Source organism: Drosophila willistoni, chromosome 3R, assembly GCF_018902025.1.
Source record: "Drosophila willistoni isolate 14030-0811.24 chromosome 3R, UCI_dwil_1.1, whole genome shotgun sequence".
In the NCBI taxonomy this organism is placed as follows: Eukaryota; Metazoa; Arthropoda; class Insecta; order Diptera; family Drosophilidae; genus Drosophila; species Drosophila willistoni.
Genome location: NC_061086.1, coordinates 8,007,264 through 8,034,225, shown reverse-complemented (window position 1 = coordinate 8,034,225; position 26,962 = coordinate 8,007,264). Strand labels below are relative to the sequence as shown.

At 38.6% G+C, this 26,962-nt stretch overlaps 3 protein-coding genes across 6 annotated transcripts in view; 2 read left to right on the top strand and 1 right to left on the bottom strand.

The window, feature by feature from the left end:
- LOC6651065 (unconventional myosin-XVIIIa) overlaps window positions 1–8,632 on the bottom strand; it is a 33,087-nt gene extending 24,455 nt beyond the window's left edge. For 2 of the 4 annotated variants that reach the window (XM_002073192.4, XM_023180167.2), the window contains exons 1-7: window positions 8,530–8,632; window positions 7,183–7,673; window positions 6,287–7,120; window positions 6,077–6,220; window positions 870–1,319; window positions 607–793; window positions 15–181 (exon numbers count right to left, since the gene is read on the bottom strand). In XM_002073192.4, the coding sequence (XP_002073228.2) occupies window positions 15–181; window positions 607–793; window positions 870–1,319; window positions 6,077–6,220; window positions 6,287–7,120; window positions 7,183–7,647 (2,247 nt within the window). In that variant the 5' untranslated portion in view covers window positions 7,648–7,673; window positions 8,530–8,632. Of the gene's footprint in view, window positions 1–14; window positions 182–606; window positions 794–869; window positions 1,320–3,521; window positions 4,206–6,076; window positions 6,221–6,286; window positions 7,121–7,182; window positions 7,674–8,529 lie in introns of those variants that run through there. The other 2 variants (XM_023180168.2, XM_015176940.3) reach the window with 1 other exon arrangement.
- A 1,119-nt stretch (window positions 8,633–9,751) lies between these two features.
- LOC6651428 (RAC serine/threonine-protein kinase) lies at window positions 9,752–13,899 on the top strand. Its single transcript, XM_023180153.2, has 7 exons — window positions 9,752–10,099; window positions 11,297–12,201; window positions 12,268–12,465; window positions 12,561–12,950; window positions 13,010–13,243; window positions 13,331–13,477; window positions 13,548–13,899. Exons 2-7 carry the CDS (start codon window positions 11,587–11,589, stop codon window positions 13,629–13,631), a joined length of 1,668 nt encoding a protein of 555 aa, XP_023035921.1. The 5' UTR covers window positions 9,752–10,099; window positions 11,297–11,586; the 3' UTR covers window positions 13,632–13,899.
- Window positions 13,900–17,674: 3,775 nt separating this feature from the next.
- Window positions 17,675–20,647, top strand: LOC6651427 (RAC serine/threonine-protein kinase). Its single transcript, XM_002073190.4, has 6 exons — window positions 17,675–18,297; window positions 18,366–18,563; window positions 18,639–19,028; window positions 19,110–19,343; window positions 19,417–19,563; window positions 19,633–20,647. The coding sequence occupies exons 1-6, from the start codon at window positions 17,755–17,757 to the stop codon at window positions 19,714–19,716; spliced, it is 1,596 nt and encodes a 531-aa protein (XP_002073226.1). The 5' UTR covers window positions 17,675–17,754; the 3' UTR covers window positions 19,717–20,647.
- Window positions 20,648–26,962: the final 6,315 nt, after the last annotated feature.

Sequence of the window (26,962 nt, the reverse complement as noted above, 5' to 3'; positions counted from 1 at the left end):
ATTTTTCGACTCACCTGCAGGGAAGCGGATGCAATTTGACCAGTCTGATCAAAATCCAAGCTAAGCAACTGTGTCATTCGTGTTGCATTCGAATTGAGACATGTTTTTGTATTGCCAAAAGCCTCCAAAATGGTGCATAGAGCGCTAACCTTTTCCGCATTTATAAAATTATTATAGGCGCCTGAATGGAACATTTAAAAAATAAGATATTTAGAGTATATTCCAATTGCAACAAAAAAATTATATATAGGTATATTCTTATACATGTTCTTCTCTTCTATACTTTTTGTATACCCTTTCCCTTACTTTCTCCTATTTTTGAAGTTTTTCATACGAATAAACAACTTGGTAGGTCTTACAGATCAACCATACGTAGCCGATACTCGTCCCCTGATCCGCCTTCGCTTTTCCTATATCTAACAATGCTCTCTGTGAGTCTTGGAGACTTGACTAATTGCAGCTGCATTTCTAACCAAAATGCAAATGAACCAATCGAACGCAGATTGCAATTTTTGTTGTTGCATTTTTTGTTTTTCTCTTGGTGTGGCACCCAAACTGGGCCAGCCCACAGCGTATAGCGGCAAAAGAAACCACGTCTAGACATACCAGCAGCCAACGCCAAGTAGTTGAGAGCATGCTTAAAGCTTGTGGATTTGCCAGAACCAGATCGGCCCATGAATATGAGACTTTGATCGCGTCGCGATTCAACCAAACTCCTGTAGGCGGTCTGCGCCAGCGAATAGACGTGGGGCGGCATATCCTCCGTCTTGCAGCCCCGGAACATGGAGACAACCTACGACGACGACAACAACAAAATTTGATAAATAACCTGACCAGGCCAGACCAGTGCAGTGCAGAGCAACACATACCTTCTCGGAGTAGAGGGACAATGGAGCCATGGGATTGACCACAAGCAGCGTGGGCCCAGCTTTAGTGTGGATGAGATTGCTGGCATAACGTTGTCGCAGGCAATGCAACACAGACGCTTCATTTAGATATTTCAATTCGCAAATATCCTCCGCCAGATCCAGGGCAGGGCTGTTCTGTTTCTCGATATCATCCTCGTCGACAATCAACTCTTCGCCATTGTGCAGCAGACGTACACTCAACTTATGTTCCTCGTGGGGCGTACCAGAAGCAGTGGGCGGCAATCGCAGGGCTGCCGTGAAGCCGCCACGATGTACCAGCCAAAGACGCTCCGGTTGGGTGGCATCAGCCACATCCGTATCCAAATCATTAACGTCGGTCTTACTTATACATCCTTCTTCTATGCCTCCTCCTCCTCCTCCGCCTCCTCCAGTTCCATTCTCGTGGCGGCTCTGCAAAAACAAAAACCAAAAAGGAGATGACGATGAAAAATTGGGGTCAACATTTCGTTGGCGGCGCAACTTCTTAATGTGAATTGTGCATCTGTATTCGTTGTGTATGGTTGTCTGTGTTTGTGTTTTTGGTTTATTTTTGGGATCAGGGCACATTTTCACGCATTTATTCCATTTATTATCTCGCTTCACCTCGTCTACAGTGAAAACTGAATTTGGGTTTATTTCGGTGCATTTCTAAATTTGATCATGTTTTTTTTCTAAATCCTAATTAGTGTTTGCCGCTAGACGCGGCCAAATGTTAGACGACGACTACGTCGACAACGATCAAGACGGCGACGACATGGATGCGGATAGAGTGGAGTATGGCGGATGCGGTATTATGCAACTCAGTTCAATTCGAGAGCTATAAATGGCATTTATTTGTATCTCTTCTAGTCGTCTGCAGCATTAACATTAGCATCTGCCGCAAGGCCTCATCTAAACACACCAACTTCCATCCCTATCCCACTCCAGTCAGCACTTAAGTTCGATCATTATTTTGTAGTTTGTTTGCCGTTTCTGTGTGAGGTAATTATGAATATATTGTGCAAGGTTCATTTAACACTTTAAATTAAATTGTGTAATTAAAAAGTGATTGCAGGAGCCTTTAGCATATGATTCACTTTTCATTCATTTTTAAAAGTGCGTCAATTATAAGCAGTTTCAATTGCATAAGTTGTTCTTAGCTAATATGGTATCTTTGGGAATAGTTTTGGTTTTGGTTTTATTAATCCTCAACAGAGGATTGCCTGACTTCTTGAGACTATTTTCTATTATTCTTAGTTTTACTATTTGTGAAACTCAATGCATAGTCGTAGTATCTTAAGGAGCATACCCAAAACTATTTCAAACTTTATGACGCGCAAGTATTAAATTTACTTTCGAGAGACGAATTTCTTGATAAAGTTGATAAACGATGTTTGGAAAACCATAGTATAGAATTGTATAAATTTATTTAGTCTAGAAAATTGTTAAAATAGTTGATGATTTATCTTTTCACAGTTTTGTATATAGACGCACACAAGATCTAGAGAAACAGCGTAAGAAAGAGACAAAGATAGACTGGGAAATGGGAAAATATTTGTAAACAAAAATTCAGAGTTTCATCATGCGGCGGGAGCTGCACGTATGTCCACTGTCAATCAATGCTGCTGCACTCACAAGAAAGTCAACGAACTCACCGCCGACGCCGATGCGGACTAGAGAGACCGTCGAAGTTGATGAAACGCACAAATTAGAAACAAAGAAGGAAAGGAACAACAACAACAACAAGAAAAACAATGCACACATAGAACAAACTAACTAACTAATTATCATGGAATAGGCAAAAGACAACAGAAAATACAGAAGCAGAGGCAAAAGCAGACAGACAAGTAACAATAGTTTACACCAAAATGGGCTACTGTCAAGATTATGCTATGTGGTTGGTATTATGCAACTTTGACAATAAAGAAAGAATGGACAATAGGAGGAATAAAGACTGCGATATGACAATGTACATAACAGCAACAACAAAGCAATGCGACAACAAGTTAGAGTCTCGCCCTATCTTTTTTACCTCCTAAATGAATACTTCCGCTCGTTTGGGTCGCCGCATCGGGCACAGCTCGCCGATTGAGCCATAAAACCATAAATGCAGCGCGACAAGACGACGACCATATCGTAAATTATGGACGGTACATATCGGCCCACGCACAGTCCGTGGAGGAATCATCATAATAATAATAAATAAAAAATAAAGGTATAGCAACTAAATCGGTTACTTTGGGTCATGGTTCGACGATCTATCGATCGTTTCTTTTGCCCCAACGATCGATCCGGTGAGGGATAGAAAGTTTTGACAACAGGCACAACACTGGTTAGCATGGAAATAGTTTTGTGGCAACTTCGAAATATGTATGTATGAGAACTAATTTTAACTGGAGAATGATTGTTAATTGAAAATCAAAAGTTTAATCTTTAATTAAGAGAATTAAAAGTGTCTCATGTAATTATTGTGTAAAAAAAAAAAAAACCCGTACTTGCCCGGCCTACTAGAACAATTTGAGATGTAGCTAATAAAAAGTTTTAAAAATATATTATAAGGGCTTTCTATTTTATGTGTTAGTTGGGTTTCCTTGAGCTTGAGTTTGTTGTTAAGTGTAATTTGTTTATGCACACCTTTTTCTTGACGCTTGCATCATAATTTTTATAGTTGCAGGCCAGGGAACTGGCCCAGATGGTTGGCCATTGGAGGCCAGCATTTTGGGAGTCACGGCGTCGTCGAAACGAATTTCTTATGTTGGGAATAGGCGACTGCGGAGAGCTGGCGGCTATAGCGGCCGCTGCTGCTGCATATTTTGAAGCAGCCACTGCTGAACTGTTCCACGGTGGACGTATTCCCGATGCTCCAATAGCTCCAACTTTGCCATTATGCCGAAAACTCTGGGAACGGCTGGATGATCGCTCGAAAATTGGTGTCACCGGTTTGGCTGGTGGTGTCGCTTCTTTGGATTTATTAATCGGTATTTGTAATATTTTTAGCGGGGCAATAGATGATGATGGCCAACTTGTGGAATTCTCTGAGCCACTCTCACTGATTGTTTCCGAACTAATGCTATTCTTACGCTGCGCTTTGGGTGTGGCCTTGACGCTGGCATGGGACTTGACTCCAAATGTTGTTGTAGTTGTTGTTGGTGATCTCTGTGATTTATGTGTGCCACAGGCATGCGCCTTGCCAGTGCAACCCTTGTGGAAGGAGGGATTCAGTCCGGAACCAGGCGCTGCGGGCACAGCGGGAACAATGCCACCCCGCAGCGTTTGCTCAAAGCTCTTGGGCTTCAAAAACATAGTCAGAGAGCCAATTGCGCTACGGCAACTGCTAATTTGTTATATGATCACTGTGTACACACAATTGTCATGGCCAACAGCAGCAGCAGAGGCAGCACTTGGAGCATGACCAGACCACACCAGATCACCACAGATCACAAACGGAGCGGGAAGTAACTAAATAAAGTCGCTGTTATATGTACATATGTACGTAAGTAACGACGCGTGCTGAGAAATTGGAGCGCAAAACCTTGGAAATGCCTGTTTTTTTGTTTGCTTTCGGCTTTTAACGCTTTGACATTAGAGACAAAAAGACACTCAAAAATGGCCAATCATCGAGCAATCGAGAGATTGATCTTTGCAATTGATTGATTGAGGATTTTGGCTGCACAAGAGTCTCGGCGCCGAGTCACGATGGCGGGGAGAATAAAGTTTTCACAATGCTGTGGGCGTTACGACTTCCAACTGAACTGAACTAAACAGACGGGGCGCGCGCGTTGTCTGTGTTGTCTTCTCGATTTCCGTACCGAACCTGGGCAAAGTTTTCAACGTACTGACAGCCATGCTCCAACCTCAACGACGGCGAAGCGAGTAACAACAACAAAAAACGCGACAAAAACAGAGAGACAGAGAGACGTCGACGTCGACTCCAACAGAGATGTTGTTTGTGTAGGCCCAAAGTGGGTGTAGAAATGCACACACACATGCACACACAGCAGAGAACTGCAGTTGAAGTCGTCGTCTACGCTAACGTTGGCTAGCTGCTGGCTGCTTGGATGGATCTTTGAAGTGGGCTGCATGTTTTTAACTGCATACCAAAATGCAGTTCGAGTTTTTCCATTTGCAGTGTTGCCAAATTGTTTTTATACACTGTACAAAAATCTGCATATTAATTTTGAGAAAAGGTTTGTCCCTCATATGTACATGAATAGTTTTGATCATCTTTATTGTCAAACAAGTTAAAGATGCCTTTAGAAATATATTCCAATCTGACAAATTAATTTGGTCTCCCGATGGCAAAAGTTTGTAAGTGTATTAAAAAGTCGGAACTGGGGAAATTTAGTCTTTCTCTTAGTTTTATTTTTCTCCTTTTTCCTTGGCTTATTTTTATCTAAGTTGTATGAATGAAGTGAGTAATATGGCCGACCCACCCAAATGACAAGCATTTAAAAAACACATCAATAGCGAAAAAAGGGCCAGGCCAGACCGCAGTACTTAACCAAGCTGAGCGCTAGCTAAATAAACAGCAAAAAAATGTCAAACACGTTTCTAGCATAGTCAACAAGTCAATAAATATTAGCCCAAAGAATGCAACAGGCTGGGATTAGAACGGAATATGCGAACATCCAACACTCTTCAATAATAATCGTTCTATATATAGATTTATCTAACGTAGACAAGAATAATATATAGTTATAACTTGCTAATACTCTAACTAATGAAAAGCTCATTAAGAATTCTGTCAACTAATTAGTTCAATTGAACATAGTCAACTGTGAGTTTTAATTAAAGTTCACTTAAAGTTTAAGTTTTTATTTAATAAATTAGCTTTTATATGTAATAAAATAAAACTATATAGATTTTTTTCCCCTCAAATGGGTGTTTTGAGATCAGCAATATCTTTGTTGCTCTCTGAATAAAAGTCTGCATACTTTGGATTTGTATAGATTCAAGAATTTTTGATGTATAGTATTATATTCACCTACAAAAGGAAAAAAACTATTGCATCGAATTCACTAACGTAGACAAAGGTTAGTTCTCTTAGCTTAGTGACTGGCAGATTTTCTCAATCTCTTTGAGGGAGATGTTTTTCAATTAATTATGATATTGGAAAGATAAATGTATATATGTACATATGACATATGCGCTGAGTAATCACTAATCGTTTGTTGCGGGCACTAACATACCTGACGTTTAAAGCGTTTGCTGGCACTGCGTCGCAACGTATTGCAATTGCCATTAGTAATGGAATGATCGATCTCCTCAACGGTGGCTGTGCTGGGAGCCATGCAACGTTTGCTTAGCTCTACCAGTTCTGCAACTGGTTGTACCTAAGGAAGGAGAAGTCTTTAGAAAACAGCTCAAGGAATTATGGGATGAGATTGGGATTGACTTACCTCAACGGTAACAGCATCACCGCTATTCCTAATCATTTCTATGATTATTTCCCGGGACAGTTCACCAACTGGAGTACCGTTTACCTTGATCAGACGATCGCCGGGCAAAAGGCCTGTGGCGCCGCCTCCAGCACCTGGCTCGGCAAAGATAACCGGCCTAAAAATGGGCGACGTCAGCGATTCGCTCCGATCCAGACAAATGGCCTTGCGAAGACTGAAACCAAAGTCATGACGTGGTGACTTCTGCCGTCTGATGACTAATTGTCTAGGTGGAGGCAACTGGACCAGCTGAACCGGAGGCAAAGGCAAATCCACATCAGAAAACTCATGAACTCGTGCCCAGCGATAAATCCCTTGAGATTCACCGACAGGACTTAAAGAGAACGGTGGCGTGGCAAACGATGAGTTTGTTGTATCTGTGAGACTGTCGGCACTTGGCGATGGCGATGTCAGGACATGTAAATGCGAGGGGTGACCGCCAGTAGAAGCTGGCGTGGGGCCATAACGGGCATTTGCTGGTAATGTCATCGCACGCTGTTGCCCCGGATGATCGCCATCTCCACTGCGTAAGCTTTCCACCGAAGTGAAGGAGGTGCCATGCTGACTGGAATTCGAACCAATTGAACCAGCAGCACCACGAGATGACGCCTCATAGAGGAGCTCATTTTGTATGGTATTACGCATAAGCATTTCGGGGGTACCAGCTCCTCCTCCTCCTCCACCGCCGCTGCCCGTAAAGGTAATCTCTTCGTGGACGTTACTCATATTGCTGCGGGAACCCTTTAAAATGCCCCGCTTGGGTGGCTTTGGAGGAACTGGTGGCAGAAAGCGGTTCTGTAAAAAAAGAATTTCCTTTAGTCGACCATTCAGAGAATCCGTTATTTTATTTTGCTCACCTTTAGGCCTCCTGCCATTAGGGAATGCGTGAGCTCGGTGTAGTTCACATTAATACCGGAGCCATTTGTTGATGTCCGACTCTCAATGTGGGTCATCACAGATGCTACAATCTCTTCATTGCCACGATCCAGTTCGGGGCCGTTGCCGTTTCCAGCATTGGCCGCTCCGCCTCCGCCCGTTGTGGGGCTATCAGCATTTAGAGCCGCAAAGAAATCGGCACTATAATCAGCTGTAATGCCGCTGGGCAGCTTCTCCTTATCCTTGCGTCGGCCTCGAATCTTTAAAGAGCGACGAACTTCATCCAGACGAAGGAGTTCATCTGTACTCATGCTGCCAGTAACTCCACCAATGCCTCCACCTCCGACTCCACTAATACCACCTTTAGCCTCTTTGCGCATTTTCTTTTCCCGTTTCCGTCGTTCCTTGTCCTCATCGCCGGCGCTTTTTTTCATAAAGTTAAACATTTTGAGTGTGTGTCCTTATATGCTAACTGCAAGAGGGAAAAAATGGGATGAGACACCGGGTTAGTTAAATTAAATGAACTGCAAAGTTCAAGGGCGTGCCCCAAACAGATTCTGCACCTTTTCGTTAGTCTGCACTAATTCGATTTGCGTTTTCTTTCACTTTTCTTCCTCTTCTGCTTTTGCTGTGTACCCGGCCTTACCACCCCCACCCTACCCAACCTCTTTGTTTTGCGCACTGTGTCGCGACACTAACATTAGGAATATTAAATCGAGTTGCTTATTGCTTTGCAAATTGTGTACTCCTATTTTACTTCACAAAAAATATTAAACTCATTTTTATCGATTCACAATATTTTGCTATTATTTATAATCACGATTTTATTGTTTCTTGTCCCACTGTACAACCGCACTCGTTCTGCAAAAGAAACCCTGCGAGCAATGCACTCATACCCGCCCGCACAACAACAGTTATCTTTGCACATTTGTATGTGTTCATATGCAAGCAAATGTGTGTGTGAGTGGCATATTTGCAAAATCACATAAACAATACGTCTGGTATGCATAATTCGTCATATTTCTTCTGCCTTTTTTGCCGATTCTGCTTTTGATGTCAAGCTTTGCTTTTGTCATTGTGGCCTCGTATTTGTTATTATTTATTCAATTATGCGCTTTCTTTTTCATGTCTCTGACTTTGTTTTGTTTTCACACACGCACGCACATATGTACATACATGCATACAAATGTATATGCACTCTCCCACACCCACACGAAGACACAGATTGGTTTTTGCATTGGTATTGATTGTACTATATACAATATCTAAATGTTTCATTTATCCACTTAGTTGATTTGACATTATTCTGCACTTTTTTAAACACTTGCCTCATAATCACATTAAGCAATTAAAGATCCGATCAGGAAACAATTTCAACGAACTTTCCGAATAAAAAGACAACAAACAAAAAAAGAAAGCGAACGGCAAGAGCTGGAGAATAGTGATGAGAAAAACCATCGATGGACATATACATCCAGTGATGTCATTTTTTGTTAGGCCAAAACAGCTAAATCGACTTAAGAAAACAGCTAAAAAAGCTGAATCTCCGGGAAAAAAAGTCGAAAAAAGCTGATTTTTAAATATTGAATTTTTTACTAGATTTTCAATATCTTCCTTATCGCTCGTATAATATTCTCTCTGTTCTATTTTATTTAGACAGCTGGACTTTAGCTGGTAATCAAAACAGCATTTGTTTTAGGTGCAGTTCATACCTAAAATTTTAGATAAGCTAATTTCTAATTTAAAAATATATATATAAATATAAACCTTATGCTTAATATAGCGTTCTCCACTTCGGCATTCGACCAAGGCAGTGACAATATTTAAAGAGCAACTAAATCCAATTCATGAAATCTGCAGTTTCCGCCAGAATCCCGTTATTTTAGTACTTCATTCCAGAACTTATCCACTACAAAACTCGTGCAGCATTCTCTTAGATATTTTTCTTCTAAGGATTTTATGCTCAATGCTTTGATTTCATTCTCAAAATCATCGTCAAATGCGATAGAAACAACTCACCAAATTGAGAAAAAGTAAAATTAAAAATATATATTTTTCAATTTGCTAAAAAAGCTAGAATTCCCGACGCCTGTTGTTTTCAAAATTTTCTCGCAATCTCATTTCCAAAACATCTGGCTGGAAAAAAGCTCAAATGACATCAGTGTATACATCATTTAAACTCACATCACTAATGGAGAAACATTTTTGTTATTATCGGTTATCGACGATCAAGCGTTGCCAGAGCTCATTCGGAGATGCCAAGCGTTTTAAAACGCGCGCGTTTTACTCACGCGGTTTAAAGCGCGAGCGTTTTACTCACGCGGTTTAATTGGTCATTTTTTAAAAACTTTTGTAAAGAAGACATTAAGAAGTAAAATCTACTTTCCAAATTAAATTGCAAAATACAAAACAGAAAACTCTTCCTTAAATGCTTTTCCCTCGAAGAATTGAAGAAAATCAAAGAAAATATCGATAGTGCTAGCCAAACATCGATTTTTTATAAAAATACAAAACCATCGATGCATCGATAGTACCATCGATGTTTTTTGTGAAAAAAAGTGTTGATAAAAAAGTGTTGAGACAGAAAATATGGAAAATTTTATATGTGTGTGTCTATGAAAATATAAACTGCAACAAATGTGTTGCAAGCAACGAGCATCAGATACTTTAATCAACAACAACGTGTTTCAAACAAATAAATCGTCGGGTGATATAGTTAAAAGCGAAATTTCCCTTACTGCCTGCACCGTCGTTTCCGTCGCTGGTGTCTGGACGTCACCGCCAGTCGCAGTCTTACGCTGTCTCACTCACTCCCACGGAAAGCAAGAAAAGCAAAAACAAATAAAAAAGAAAAGCAAAAAAAGTAAAAAGCAAAAGTCTGTTCTTTTGACCAAATAGGTTGGTAAATTTAAAATACAGATATGTATATGAATGTATTTCTACGTGAAGAGGGTGTGTAGTAGTAGCAAGGGAAGCAATTTTATGCCAAATTCCAATAAACAGTCATGGCCTTTGATAACTGTAAATGTATATGTAAGTGTCTGTGTCTAGACATGTTGCGCTGCTTGATCATTGTGCTGCCCGCCTCCCTGTCTTAACCATCCTTCTTCCTATGTATGTCTGGTCTGGCCTCGTATTTTGCAATGCAATGTGGTGAATGCGTGTATGTGTGTGTATTTTGTCGATTTTATTTTATGTATGTACATTTGTTTACAGTTTTAGATAGCAAAATTTGTACAGCCGGCAGAGGCAGAAGCGGCAGCAGCAGCAGGCCATCCATTCGTTTTGCCTCTCGAGTTGATTTGACATTTTTTTTTGTCTGTTTTTTTTTTTTTTGCTAATTGTAAATGAATATGCTTTATCTATAGCCATCACTTTCGCACTTTATGCCAGCATATGTACATACATACATACACTTGCACACGTATAAGTTCATGAACGACTTGTTTTGATTTAATTTCGCGGTAAATGCAATCGCAAATTTTACAATCATACATATGTGTGTATGTACATATGTGTACGTACATATGTATATATATGTGCATATACATATATGTACTCGTATCGCCTTCGCTTCGGCTGCGTAACATGGCGGGGAATTCGTTTGAAGCCAAATACAACAACAACAGCTACAGCAAATTGCTGGCGCCTACGACAACTCATACACACATACAAACATCTGCATGTGGGCCAATGACTAACTGAGAGGGAGGGACACAGAGCGGCAGAGAGAGTGAGAGAGAGAGGCACAATGGTTGAAAGGAGGGGGGAAAATAAGAGCCGGGAAGAGGTCGCTTTGGTTGGCCCTTTTGGGGAAAAAACGGAAATGCCGTAGATATTTTTACGATCCATTTTTTTTGTGCAGCACCTAGCTCTGCTGACGCAAGTGCCAAAAACAACAACAACAATTGCAAACTTGTCATAAACATGCAAAATAACAATAACTAACAAAACTGCAACAAAATGCGTCTAATCTGCGCATTTGCCTTAGGAATTATCATTTGATGCAAAAGGATAAGAAGCAGGCAGAAAGAAAGGGCAAGCTTATTAGGTGGATTGATGAATTATTAATTTTGGTTTCTCTTTTATTTGCAGAATTTAGCCAAACAGTCTTACTTGGCCAAGGCGTTAGAAACAGCCTCATCACGAATTACCTACCCTTTGCCCTACAGAGGCGATCAACGGTGGTTGCCGCCAGCGCAAGCGCTGCTGCAACAGGATCAGCCTCATCGTCATCAGCACCACCACCAACCACTAGTGGACAGCAGCCGTTAGTGTTGAATCTTTCCAACAACAATCACAGTGGTAGTCCTACATTGAGAGCTGGGCTACGAGTAAACGACAACAATATTGTTTCTGAAACACACATCGACAACTACAACAACATGTCTATGAATGCACCATTCGGTAATCCAAGCAGCAGCAGCGCGGGCAGCAGCAGCAACAACTATAATACCAGTACCAGCACAACAGGCTCCAGCACTGCCGGTGCGACATTGAGTATTGATCGTACGTTTGGAGCCTTCCCACAGATCGTAAAGGAGGGTTGGCTACAAAAACGTGGCGAGCACATAAAGACATGGCGCCAACGTTACTTTATACTGCGCGCCGATGGTACTCTAATGGGCTACCGTAGCAGGCCCCCAGATAGGGCTACTCCCACACAGTCAGAGCAACTGCTAAACAATTTCACAGTACGTGGATGCCAGATCATGACAGTCGATCGGCCCAAGCCGTTCACATTTATCATACGCGGCCTGCAATGGACCACAGTGATTGAACGAACCTTCGCAGTGGACACCGAGCTCGAGCGCCAACAATGGACTGAAGCCATACGCAATGTGGCAAGTCGTTTAAGTGAAATGGGAGAGACGGCCATGACGCCATCCGTACAAACTGATATGGCTGATGTGGATATGGCTGGCATAGCAGAGGATGAGCTCTCCGAACAATTTTCTGTCCAGGGCACAAAACGCAACAGCAGCGGCGTCAAGAAAGTGGTAAGTGCATTCCTTCACATAAAAAATTGCGATGCTTTTAATAACTGATCTATATATTTTACATAGACTCTGGAGAACTTTGAGTTCCTCAAAGTGCTGGGTAAGGGCACGTTTGGCAAGGTGATCCTGTGTCGTGAAAAATCCACAGCCAAATTGTACGCAATTAAAATTCTCAAAAAGGAGGTCATTATACAGAAGGATGAGGTGGCGCACACTTTAACAGAAAGTCGTGTGCTTAAATCAACAAATCATCCGTTCCTTATCGTAAGTGTATACCTCTAGTGGACAACCCATGATATATATCCGGTTTATATCTCTTACTAATATTTTGTTCACTCTCTTAATCTGTGGTCCTGCAGTCTCTTAAATATTCATTTCAAACAAACGATCGCCTTTGCTTTGTCATGCAATACGTGAATGGAGGCGAATTGTTTTGGCATTTGAGCCATGAACGCATCTTCACCGAGGAGCGTACACGTTTCTATGGTGCGGAGATCATATCCGCTCTTGGCTATTTACACTCTCAGGGCATTATATATCGTGACTTAAAACTGGAAAATCTTTTGCTGGACAAAGATGGTCACATTAAAGTTGCTGATTTTGGTTTATGTAAAGAGGATATCACCTATGGCCGTACAACGAGAACGTTTTGCGGTACACCGGAATATTTAGCGCCGGAAGTATTAGATGATAATGACTATGGGCAGGCGGTAGATTGGTGGGGCACAGGTGTTGTTATGTACGAAATGGTAAGTACTTTTCCTACTTTATAATGAGCAAATTCATCTTTCAATCTTGTACTCCATAGATTTGCGGTCGTTTGCCCTTTTATAATAGAGACCATGATGTGCTCTTCACATTGATATTGATCGAAGATGTTAGATATCCACGCAATATTTCCGATGAGGCTAAAAGTCTGCTGGCGGGTCTGCTGGCCAAGGATCCTAACGCACGTTTGGGAGGAGGACAGGATGACGTCAGGGAAATACAAGCGCATCCATTCTTTGCGAGTATTAATTGGACAGATTTAGTGCAAAAAAAAGTAAGTATTTTTAAACTTATAGTGTAATATAGTGTTGCTATCGTTGTTTAACCCGATGTGTAATTAATAATGGGGTTATATTTTCAGATACCGCCGCCATTTAAGCCTCAGGTTACGTCGGATACGGATACGCGTTATTTTGATAATGAGTTCACGGGCGAAAGTGTTGAACTGACTCCACCGGATCCAACTGGACCGCTGGGATCTATAGCCGAAGAACCGCTATTTCCGCAGGTATGCTTATTGGCTTTAATCGAATATTGTGCATCCCTGACTAAATCAATGTTATCTTCCGCACCCACAGTTCAGCTATCAGGGAGATATGGCCTCCACGTTGGGCACTTCTTCGCACATTAGTACTTCCACAAGTCTCACATCGATGCAATAGAACAAGAAGTCTAACAGAAGAATAACAAGTTTTTGTTTTGTTTAATTTACTTTTCCCCGTTTTTCCTTTAGTTTAACATGCACATACGCATCATGTCCTGTTTCATCACCATCAATCACCCCCAGCCCAAGCCTCTCCCTTACATACTATATAACTATAAACCTATAACTATGAACTATATATTGAAATGGAAAGAATTAATATAAATAATAATACTTTTTTATACTTGCTAAGTTTATACCACAATAATAACGAAGAAAACTTCAAATGATAGTAACTTATTTTTCATACATAAAAACAAAATATTAAAAAAAAAAGAAAAAAGAAACAAACAACAACAACAACGGGCAGTTGAAAAACAAAATAGAACGAGAAAATGAAACAGCTTACAAATACTACATATGATAATATACATTTAAACATGAATCTAAATATATACAATTTTTAAGTATAAACAAGATTTAGTTAATTTTTAAAACAAGTAAAATATTGATTAAGCAAACACACACACACACACAAACTCCGACACTCACACACACACGTAGCATATAGGGCACATCAAGTTAAATTAACTGAGCAGCAACAAATCGAAATATAGGAAACACACACACACTCAGACATTATCTATGCTCCAAAGAAAGTAGAGAAAAACGACAAAGAAAACAGTTGAGAAAAATTGCCTCTAATATGCTGTGCTTTATTAAAGAAAATGATAAACGACAACACATAAACAGCAGAGAAACTATTAATTGATAGAAACGAAACCACAACAACAAACATCAAATAAACTAAAAAAAAAAAAGTAAAAAAATGGCGCAAAACGAAGAAACATTTTGCATACAATTTTTAAAATTTGCTGCCTATTTTCTTTCTTTGAAATTTATTTTATACACAATATATTTGTACATATTTTATATATCAAAAATGAAAATTTGTGTCATGTAAATGCAATTTCTCCATATTGAATTTACACAAGCAAAATGAAAAAAACGCAAAAGGTTTAACCTTTCATACACAAAAAAAAAAGAAAAAAAAAACAAACAAAAAAATCAACAATTTTTAGAATCATTAAGATTAAACTCTTTGTCATTTAGTCTTTGGCATTGCAATTGCATTAACAAGTTTCTGTATACTTAGCAAATCAGGAAAGTAAACCGACTTACAACATATAGTTCCACATGGGAATACATATTATATTATATAAAAAAAAAAACAAAAAAAAACGAAACATTTTGATATTTTTATATGCGCAAAATATTACTACAAATTCGACAAAAAAAAAACCCTTAATTGTATATAAAATTTATAAAATAAAATTAAAAAACATGTTCGGGCATTTCAAATTAAATTACATACAAAATAAATAGTAAAATCTCTCTTAAAGATAAAGTAAAAGAAACAAAACAAAAAAAAAAAAAACCAAATCTCTCCCTAATCCCTTACCCCAATCCTCGTTTAAAAGTGCATCTATATGCATACATATGTGCGTAGCAAAATAAGAAATATTATTTTCTTGGGCTTATATGCGGCAAACGAAACACAGATAAAGATGAATAATTGAGATGCTAACAGTTAAATCAAAGAAATCGGGCAAAACCCAAGTAGATCAGATCACTTCAGTTCAGATTTACACGCGACACATAACACATACAACATAAGACTCGGAAAGTGTAATTGAATCTATAACTATATTTTTACGATAAACTCTAATATATTAGAGAGATTGATGGGGATATTATTGTCTTTGGTTTTGTGTGTGTGTGGGTGTGTTTGTGTGTGTATGTGTGTGTGTAGACATATAGCTAGCCAATATCAAACTCAGATCGATCAAGCAATACATAGTGAAAACTTTATAAGCATGGCTTATAAAAACAACTTTATTTGACTTGGTTTTCCTTTGATTTTTGTAAACAAATGCCTTTCAGTTACAGACGAGACGATAGATATACATATATGCATATAAAGTATATATATATCTAGCTGACCAAAAACAATCAAACCGAAATCTGCCAATGTCCGTAATAACGGCAAGCTTTTGTATATACATATAAACAAATATACATTATATATTACATATATGAAATTATAACAATGACAGACACATTATAAATATGTGAAAAGTTAGCGAAAGGTAGAGCTAGAGCGATATCGAAAAATGAGAATTAGCTGCATAATTATATTTTGTTCCACAACTCACAACATGGCCCCTGCCCCTGCTCCCTCCCTGATCCCCTTTCCCTTCCTTGTAACAAATTCAATTATTTTGAAGATTATTTTTGTATACTGTGAAAAAATAATGATATATGATATGTATTTTTTTTTTCACCCACATCATGTACTGCAAACTACAATGTGTTCTAAGGAGATGACTCGAAACTTGTCTTTATATATATATATGTGTATATACATATATATATATTTATACATATACAAAATGTCAAAGTTTAAAGTGTTGTTTTTTGTAATGTATAGGGAAAGATCAAAAAGAGCGGAGAAGAGAGAGAGAGAGAGAGAGAAGAGAAAAAAATGAACAGAAAATAAATCCGAAATAATAACTACTTTAGATGTAATTTTGGATAGGAAAAACTATGAATAATTATAATGATAAATACCAATATTAAATAAGCTGATTTGTAAATGAATTGAAAACGACAATTGAGCAGCAACACATGTAGATAATATACGATCTGCATAAGTAACATTAACTATATATACGAATATATATATCTTATATATATATATATATATATGCATATACATTGATTATGATTAATTTATACGCGCTTACGCCTACCAACCAACATGCATAGAAATTATATAAATGCATAGAAAAACCCAGTTTATTATATACAGTGACAAAAATGATTATAATAAAAATACACAAACAAAATGCTGAATTACACGAAAATCCAATTCGGGCAATGGGTATACATTTTATGCACTAAAACCATCCAAAGAGAGATCCCATTATCAAAATTATTCCATAAGGTTCTTATTAATCATGGTGCTTAAATCATCAGAATCTAATTGACAACTCTTCAACATTGTTACTCACCAAAAATTTCGAAAACTTAGAAATATTATGGATAAATAGCGACACTTGAACAAGCGTTTCCGACTGCTAGACGACTTAACTCCACATAAGACTAATACTGACCAGATCTACAGACGTTTGCTTAACAAGAATTAGTCAACAACTCCACGTCAAACGGCGCTGACGTGTAAAATATTGTATGTTCAGAGTATAGTTATAATATTTCAAATACATACAGTGTTGCAGTTGATTTAATATTCAAGTTTTTTTTAGTTGTTTTAAACTTTGGCTTACCTTAAGCCTTGAGATTTGTTAACATTATTTATTCATTGAAAAACTGCCCAATTTTATATGAAGTAATAAATAAAGTGATCCTGAACCAAATCGGAGCATCTATTAGTTTCGCACTGGATTAAATCATTTGCAATAAGTTAAAGTTTCTAAACGTCTTGTTTTCATATAATTTCGCGGTAAATGCAATAGCAAAACTTGTATGTACATATTTATTATAGTATATATTTACAAATTGTGTGTATATATGGCGCCGCCGACATTAACAGACAACCACAGAGAGAGACCTGAGTGTAGGCCAATGACTAACTGAGAGAGGGGTCTGACCCAATGGGAAATCGAGACACAATGGCAGAGAGAAGGGTTGTTGGTGGGCCCTTTTGGGGGAAAAAAACAAAAAAAACGGAAATGCCGTAGATATTTTTACGATCCAATTTTTTGCGATGCAGCTAGCTGACGCTGACGCAAGCGCCAAAAACAACAATAACAATAACAACAATTGAGAACTTGTCATCAGCAAGCAAAATACATAACTAACTAAACAGCAACAAAAACAAAATGTGTTTGAACTGCGCACTTGCATTGGAGATGAGCATTTGATGTAAACGGGCTGAGCTAGCAATACCGTCTTTAGTCTAAAGGATTAATTATTGTGAATAATTGTGTTTCTTTTTGTCCTCTTAATTTACAGAATTATCTCACATTTCCGTTGGAAACAATTTTATGAAGAATTACCCCACAGAACCTACGACTAACTGATAATATAATCAATTAGAAATCGTCGACATTTACGCCAACATGTCGAGGAGTCAATCATTCGGGAACCCAAGCAGCAGTCCGGGCAGCAGCTATAATACCAGCGATTTCTCCCAGATCGTTAAGGAGGGTTGGCTTCAGAAACGTGGTGAGCACATAAAGACATGGCGCCAACGTTATTTTATCCTGCGCGCCGATGGTACTCTAATGGGCTACCGTAGCAGGCCCCCAGATAGGGCCACTCCCACACAGTCAGAGCAACTGCTAAACAATTTCACAGTACGTGGATGCCAGATCATGACAGTCGATCGGCCCAAGCCGTTCACATTTATCATACGCGGCCTGCAATGGACCACAGTGATTGAACGAACCTTCGCAGTGGACACCGAGCTCGAGCGCCAACAATGGACTGAAGCCATACGCAATGTGGCAAGTCGTTTAAGTGAAATGGGAGAGACGGCCATGACTTCATCCGTACAAACAGATATGACCAATGTGGATTTGGCTGGCATAGCCGAAGATGAGCTCTCCGAACAATTCTCTGTCCAGGGCACAAGACGACACAGTAGCGGCGTTAAGAAAGTGGTAAGTGCATCCTTACAGACTAAAATTTAAAATGATTTTAATTTATAAAGTATACATTTTCCACACAGACTCTGGAGAACTTTGAGTTCCTCAAGGTGCTGGGAAAAGGCGCTTTTGGCAAGGTGATCCTGTGTCGTGAGAAATCCACAGCCAAATTGTACGCAATTAAAATTCTCAAAAAGGAGGTCATTATACAGAAGGATGAGGTGGCGCACACTTTAACAGAAAGTCGTGTGCTTAAATCAACAAATCATCCGTTCCTTATCGTAAGTGTATACCTCTAGTGGACAACCCATCTCTTACTAATATTTTGTTCACTCTCTTAATCTGTGGTCCTGCAGTCTCTTAAATATTCATTTCAAACAAACGATCGCCTTTGCTTTGTCATGCAATACGTGAATGGAGGCGAATTGTTTTGGCATTTGAGCCATGAACGCATCTTCACCGAGGAGCGTACACGTTTCTATGGTGCGGAGATCATATCCGCTCTTGGCTATTTACACTCTCAGGGCATTATATATCGTGACTTAAAACTGGAAAATCTTTTGCTGGACAAAGATGGTCACATTAAAGTTGCTGATTTTGGTTTATGTAAAGAGGATATCACCTATGGCCGTACAACGAGAACGTTTTGCGGTACACCGGAATATTTAGCGCCGGAAGTATTAGATGATAATGACTATGGGCAGGCGGTAGATTGGTGGGGCACAGGTGTTGTCATGTATGAAATGGTGCGCAATTACTATAATTTCTAATTTTGATTTATTTAAAATTATCAAATCTATTTATTTAACTTGTATTGTTCTCTCTAGATGTGCGGTCGTTTGCCCTTCTGTAATAAAGATCATGATGTGCTCTTTACATTGATATTAATCGAAGATGTTAGATATCCACGCAATATTTCCGATGAGGCCAAGAGCCTTCTTTCGGGACTTCTGGTCAAAGATCCCACTGCACGTTTGGGAGGCGGAGAGAACGATGTCAAGGAAATACAAGCACATCCCTTCTTTGCGAGTATTAATTGGACAGATTTAGTGCAGAAAAAGGTAAGAATCTTAAGAATCGTTAATGATATTATTAATTAAATCTGTCCATTATTAAACGGCGTTATATTTTCAGATACCGCCGCCATTTAAGCCCCAGGTTACGTCGGATACGGATACGCGTTATTTTGATAATGAGTTTACGGGCGAAAGTGTTGAACTGACTCCACCGGATCCAACTGGACCGTTGGGATCTATAGTCGAGGAACCTTTGTTTAAGCAGGTATGCCAAGTGGATTCGTTTAATGTTGCGAATCTTGTAATTAAACAATACTATTTTCCGTATACACAGTTCAGTTATCACGGAGATATGGCCTCCACGTTGGGCACCTCATCGCACATTAGTACCTCCACAAGTCTCACATCGATGCAATAGAGCAACAAGTCTAACAGAAGAATAACAAGTTTTTGTTTTGTTCAATTTACTTTTCCCTACCTTTCCTGTCCCATATCATCACCAGCGATGCCCCCTGGTCCGATTCCCTTCTCAATACCTATTACTGTGGACTATAACATAAGTTAATTTTACTGTAGATATAATTTTGGACAGGAAGATTCAACTGACCAGCAGCACATAAGATTTTACTTCCAAAAGTAATAGCTTTTTGATGAAATAACTACATTGACTTAAATTGCCACCTAACATTTACTAATCAAAATTCATAGAAATTTTATAAACAAGGAACTATTATACCAGAAAATTTATTGTAGGCTTTAATTATTATTGGCCAACTTAGTGTAAAACCTTCTCATTTCAAAAGCTGCACCACCAACCCACATTTTCTTCATATATTTCTATCTTACAATTAGTTTAACCCGTTGAAAATGATCTTTGTGTTGCTCTAGGTGCGTTTGACCACCTCAGTTGTTTTTTCTTTCTTATTTATTTTCGCAAATTGGGTCAAGAAAACTATGCGCGATGCCAGGTTATAGCTAAAAAAGGCAATGAAAAACTGACTGGACAAGCGCCAATGACCGACTTTATTATTCGGGAGCGGGAGCATGAAAAGCAGGCAACACAGCTCCAGGCCAGCTTCAGTCCCGGCCCCAAAGGTGCGTGACAGGCCCCAACCATGGAATACACACATACAGAGAAACACACATGTATTGAGGAGGAGAGCAGCAAGGCGAACAATGCGTTTTGTCTGATGATTAATTGCAACGCAATCTTGGAGGCCACAGCGCTTTCCCCCAACCAGCGAGCACCAACAGCAGCCATTGAGCACTCTCACACATATGTAAGAAACTCTTGGACTTTGTCTACATGCATAAGTGTCTAGAAATATATATACTTACATATAGAGTTATATATAGGTAGAGATATATAGTATGAAAGAATGTGTGTCGCAATGCCAGACGGTTGAAATGGTTATACATATACATACATTTAGTATAGTCTGTGTGTATCCGTATATCCATTATCTGTGACAAAAAGCTATTAATTTTTAGCAACAAAAACTTAATTTCATTTTTAAAATGAGCGAAAGTAAACCAGAAATTCAGTAAAACAAATTGAATTTATATTGTTAACTTGTAAGGGGTTGGGCATAATCATAATCATCCTGAAACTAACATTGCACATACATAAGTGGGTTGGGCCCTAATACTCCAATACCTAACACACTTTAAGAGAGAGAGAGAGAGATTGAGAGACAGAGAATGAGATGGGTCTTAGCTAGGAAAAGTGCGAGATTGTGTACTTTCCCTTTTTTCAATGCAGCCGCTGTCAAAGACGACAACGACGAGTACGACAAATGATGGCTATAAATGAAATGGCAAACAGGAATTAGGTAGAAAAGAAAGCTAATATTGGTAATAAGAAATGCATAAAACCTTTGGGAATAAGTAGAAGCTACTAACCAAATCATGGGGGTAGTCAGCTTTTCAATCAAAAGGGGGAACTTTTTTTTTAAGTCAATCTTGCTTAATACTGTCATTTTTATACCCTTATAAAAGATCAACTTCTAAAAATTTACATTAGCAAATTTACAAATACATTTTCTAAAATAAACAAAAAGTAATTATTAACTAGATTAATGCTTAAAGATAGGGTTTTATTTTGGCACCAAAGAGAGATATATATTTTTAAGTCTATACCTCTGAAATTCCATCTGTGTAATTTTGGGTCGTTATGCTTTCATCATATTACGATTTGAATGTCATCTTTCTACACTAAAAACAAAACTTTGATCTCCTTGGACTTGATAACCTAATAAATTTGGTACTTATTTATTCGGTAATTACTTTTTTCAAATATTAGTGTTCCCACTCGTTCAGCTAAGGGGCTTTGAGGAAGATTTCTGCTTATTCCCTTTTATAAAATCCTAAAATAGACGACATTTCTTAATAGATTTTGAAAAAAACATTCTCTAGAATCGATGCATATAGTTCTCTCTTTAGATCTTTTCAATTTTCCCTCTTGTCAAGGAATTCTATATGTCATGCCATCCATGGTTACTTTCGAATACCGACAGCTAGCTAGATATTGGGGAAATCTTGTTGACCTTACCATCTATATAAGGGTATAACAACAACAACCAAAGCAACAACAACAACAACAACAATAAAGTAACCACATTAACAACAGCAACAACTTCGTTTGCTTTGTTTAGTTACGCGTATTTTTCGCGCTTTTCATTTGCCAAACACACATTTTTTACTGCATTTTTTTTTTTGCTTTTTGTTTTTCAATTTTCACCCAGTAATGTGAAAATTTTCTGAAAACTAGAAAACTGCCAGCAAACATTGCCTGTTTGTCGTCGTCGTTGTCGTCGTCGCCGTTGTTATGGTTGTGGTTGTTGTTGTTGGATGCTGGCACTTAGCAGCTCAACTAAACAAAAACAAAAAGTGAAATACATCAAGGCACGTCACAACCATCAGACATTTATGAGCAGCACGAGAGCACGCCCCAAACGCCAAGACAGTTACCCATAGGAGGGGATGGGGGGAGATTGGGACTGCTCCAAAGCGTTGCTAATGAATTGGAATTGGAATTGTTGAAAGAGTGTGGAAAATGAAAGGGAGCGGGTGTACATAGAGGAAACAGCTTTAGCCTTCAGCTGCCAGGTTTGGTCTAAGTGTCGTCTCCAATAGCCCCGATTGTCCTCCCCTTTGTGCAGTTGAACAAATGCAATCGAAATTAATGAAAAAAAAAAAAACTTTCGTTTATTTAATTGCACAGCAGCCAGAGAAGGTGGGACTAGAGGAGCATGTTGAGTTGGCTGGCACGTCTCAGTCTTTATGGGGTTATGGCTATATGAAATCTATAGGGCAAGACACCGACATCCACATCGGCATAGACATAGACATAGACATAGATGTCGGCATCGTCAACAATGCGGCATTTGAGTGAAAATGATTGATTGATTGATCGATCGCCGACGTTGCGATGCGGCGTTGTCTTTAGCTGTTGTTACTCCTTTTTGGTGTAGCAACAAAGATTTGTTTGATTTTTAGCAGACAATTATTATATTTGTTTTTTTATGCGTTTTATCGAAGATTTCGCTGCAATTTTCGTGGCACATCGAAGGCTAATTAGAGAAATGTCTATATAGACATACAAGAGGGAAAGTCGATCAAAAGATCTCGTTTAACTCTAAATACCTGGCTACAGTTACATATGTACATGCTATATTGGCAAGAGAAAACTCTATTTTCAATCAAAAAATCAAAATGCCACATTAAATGTTGCCAATATATATATATTGGCTTTATCGCTTTAAACATTCTCTGATAAATATAGATTTCTCACCATCTTATGACCTTTTGTTACCTTTTTGTTAGCCTTTGACCGAATTACTAAAACCCAAACAAGTCATGTTGCACATGAAGCTTTAAGGATAAGTGGAGGATAAGATTCACACAAACACTCACACATGTCCAGCGTTCCAGTTGCAGTAACAATCGGGTCAACATCTAACTACTCCTATTTCAAACAACATCCAGCCAGTTAGCTTACCAAGTTGTTGTGCACCAAATATAGACGTTGGCATAGTAACTGAAAGAATCGCCTTATGATGATGACAAAAACCAAAAAAAAAAAAACCATGTAAATGTACGTCTAGTTGTTATAAGCGATAACCTAAAAAAGAGACAAACAAAAATTAAGAAAAGAAAAAAAGCACATACTTTCAGAATATTTTTCATCTTTCTTACATTTCTTCCATTTCCCATTTTTAAGAGAACACCCTGTACTTGAATTATAAAAAGGTACATATATGAAACGAAAAGTACCAAAGTTTGTCTTTAAAAACTATTTTCTAGCTTTCAATAATTTTGGATCCTTTAAAACTAACTTCAAGAATTCTTAAAACTAGTAAGTAAATTGCTACAGGGTATATTGCAGTCGTGTGGGTTATTAGTTAAGATCATTTTTATTTTTGCTAGGTAGAAAGCGACGGCGACAGCGACAGCGACTAGGACGACACACCTTAACAAATGTCGGAAAGTGTGCCTAGTAGAGATAACATGGGCACCAGGAACACGGGCCAAAGATTCTAATTGTACAAACTGGTCAGCATCAGCAGCAGCAAAGACCTGAATTTTGGGCATAAGCAATAAAGGAGATACCATATGTGTGAGGTAGCTCCAGTGTCCAGTGACTATAGAGCCGTTAGTTGTGGCAGAGAATCAATTTTCATAGCCGAGGCCCACAAACATACATACTTAGGTGTGGCTACACACATACATACATATTTATATGTATGTGCATAGTATCACCACCTTTGACTGGGGCCCGGCTAAGCTCAGATAAGTCTAACAATAAGTTAGCCGCCTGAAACGACTACCAAGACTGTATTATGATGGCGGCGGGGGTGGTGTTGGCGGCTGTGGCGGCGCCTTGCATGTCCATGTCCGGCCTGGGTCTCCACTTGCATTGCAGCTGCCATTATGCAATGTCACGATTCGCGAGCGCGCATAATGAACTTTTGATGTTGTTACTCTACCAAAGCAAACACACACACACACACACACGTCTGTCTGTGTGTGTGTGTGAATATGAGCAAGCAACAACAATCACCAGCAATCGCACAGGTAGGTAGCCAAACTAGAGATGGACACGTGAAACATTCAACAGGTAGGGAGGAATAAAGCTTACTTCTTATTGGACTTGGATGACGAAAATCTCTCAGTTTTTATCCCATTTGACTCATTGTGAATCTACCATTGAGAGATGTACATATATAATTATAGAAACGAATTACCTTTAAAGAGTCCGTGCTTTGGAACAATTTTACTTTTATACAAAATTCTTCAAAATACTTTGATTCAAACGGGACCTTTAATGTATAGATTTAATAGAAAAATTTGAATATTGAAAACATTTAGTTGTTCAAGTATTTGAAGTTTGACTCAAATATACTTTATTCTCATAAAAGTTTAGTTTTAATAAAGATTAAAGAAATCTCTGAAATTACGAAATCTAACCGATCAGACTATAAGTTGTTGCATTCATACCATGAAATATAATGTTTACTATGCTTAAGAAAATGATAAATTCAAATTTACATACAAGAATCAAATCTTGATATGTCTATCGTCTGTCTATAACAAAGGTATACATATATCTATAGAAACAAAAACACGCGACCAACTCCAATACCAATTGATGTGGTGGATAAGGGGGGGTTAGGTGGCGGCAGAGGGCAAAGGGCAGAGGGGCATTGCATATGGTTTGAAACACGAGCAGCGTTGGTAATTGCTATATAAACGTTTTTTGTTTTTGCCTTTGCTTTTTCTTTTAAATTTGGTAGTTTGTTTTTATTGCTCGTCGCATTGGGTGGCATTGAACCTGTCGAGATTCCCAAAACATCGGTGTCCCTTTCCCCGCTCTATTTTCCCCTCTTTCTATAACTATGTGTGTATGTATGTATGTGTCTGTCTGTGACTCCGTTTCTTTGGCTCTGTCTCTCTGTTTATCTCCCGCTGCCTAGCCGTTAATGCGCCAAAAGGCCAAAAGGGCTGTGTTCAATGGCCTCATCATCGATGGATATAATATCTGGGGTATGGGAAGTGAGAGTAGCGGAGAAGGCGGCGAAGCATCATCATCATTGTCAGCTTGATCATGATTATCATCATTGCAATCACAGTCATTTGGAACTTATTTAAGGGCCTGTTCTTTACTTTCACATGCATATTTTCCACTCTCTTTGGCATTTTTTGGCAATTGCGTGGAAACCCCTGATTAAGCCCAACACCGTGGGTATACGAAAACGTGCCACATTTGGCAAGTCCCTGTCCAAAGGGATTCCTTTGTCCCTTTTTTTGATTTGCTTTGCTGATTTCAGTTGGTTTTCTTTTCGGTTTTTTTTTTTTTTTTACTGACAACATAATATTAAAGCCAATTAAGGCTAAATTTATGCGTACAGCATTCGGCCAATAATGCTGAAGTGGTCAAGTTTTTGGTTGTTTTTATTTTTTGTTGGCCGCAATTATTGGCCAATGGCCACTTGGACCCAGCATGTTAACTGCCAAAGTAAACATTTCCTTGTTCTCGGCATATTTTGGGCGCATTTCTTAAATGTGTTGCCCGTTGCCCGTGGGCTGCTGGCAGTTGCTGTTATTGTTGTTGCTTCTTCTGCTGTTGTTGTTGTTGGCTCGTTGGTTGTTTCAGGGCATAACTGCAGTTTTGTGGTAACATGTTAATTTCTTTATTCCCAGCATTGGACAGGTTGTAGGTAGAGTGGAATACAGCAAGTGGCAGTGGGCAATAAAGGAGACTCAAGTAGTAGCAACAGCAGCAGCAGCAGCATCCGCAGCTTTCTTTCTTCTTGGTAAATCACTTGGCAGGCGGAAAGTGTGGTTTTCGTTTGTTTGAGTGTGTGTGTGTGTTTGTGCACGTAAATGATGTGAACCTTATTCAGTTAGACTTATTTCACAAAACACTTGTAAAGTCTACAGATGTCAAAGTAGTTGAATTTTGAAATACAAAAACCAAATTAAAAGTATTTCTAGTTCAAAGTTAATTACGAATTTACTAAGAAGTTTTTTTCCGGAATTAATCAAAGAATTTCTCAAGGAAGTCATCAAGGAAATCATCAAAGAATTCCCGAAGGAAGTCATCGTAAGGTAAAACTACTCAGCTCAGGCTTCTTGTCATTGGAATTATCTTTATTAGGAATTTTTCTACAAATTCCACCTTATCTTATTTCCATTAAGACTTTTCTTTAAATATATCAAGATATCAAATAGCACTCCTTTATTCTAATTAGAGTCATATAACGATCAAACCGAATAAAAACAGTTGATATAATAGCTATATTTCAGGTTTGTTTTGAAATTAAAAATCTTGAAAAATCTTTTTTTTTATGTTTACACTTGATTGAGGTATTTCTCTTGTTAAGTAATAAAAGTCTAAACTAGAGTTTTGGCTTTAAGCTGAGCACACTCGTAAAACATTCCATTAACATGGACACAGATACAAATACAGATGGAGATAGATACAGATACTTGGCGCGCTAGATAACCATAACTCAATTATACGACTCTTCCAATATTCTTCTACGTTAGCATGTATATAGGCCAAAGCATATTGCATTTCATTCCATATGCCACCCATGAGTTTATGCTGTAAGCTGAAGACGATAAGGAGATGGGCAGGGATGGACAGAGATTGAGGTGTG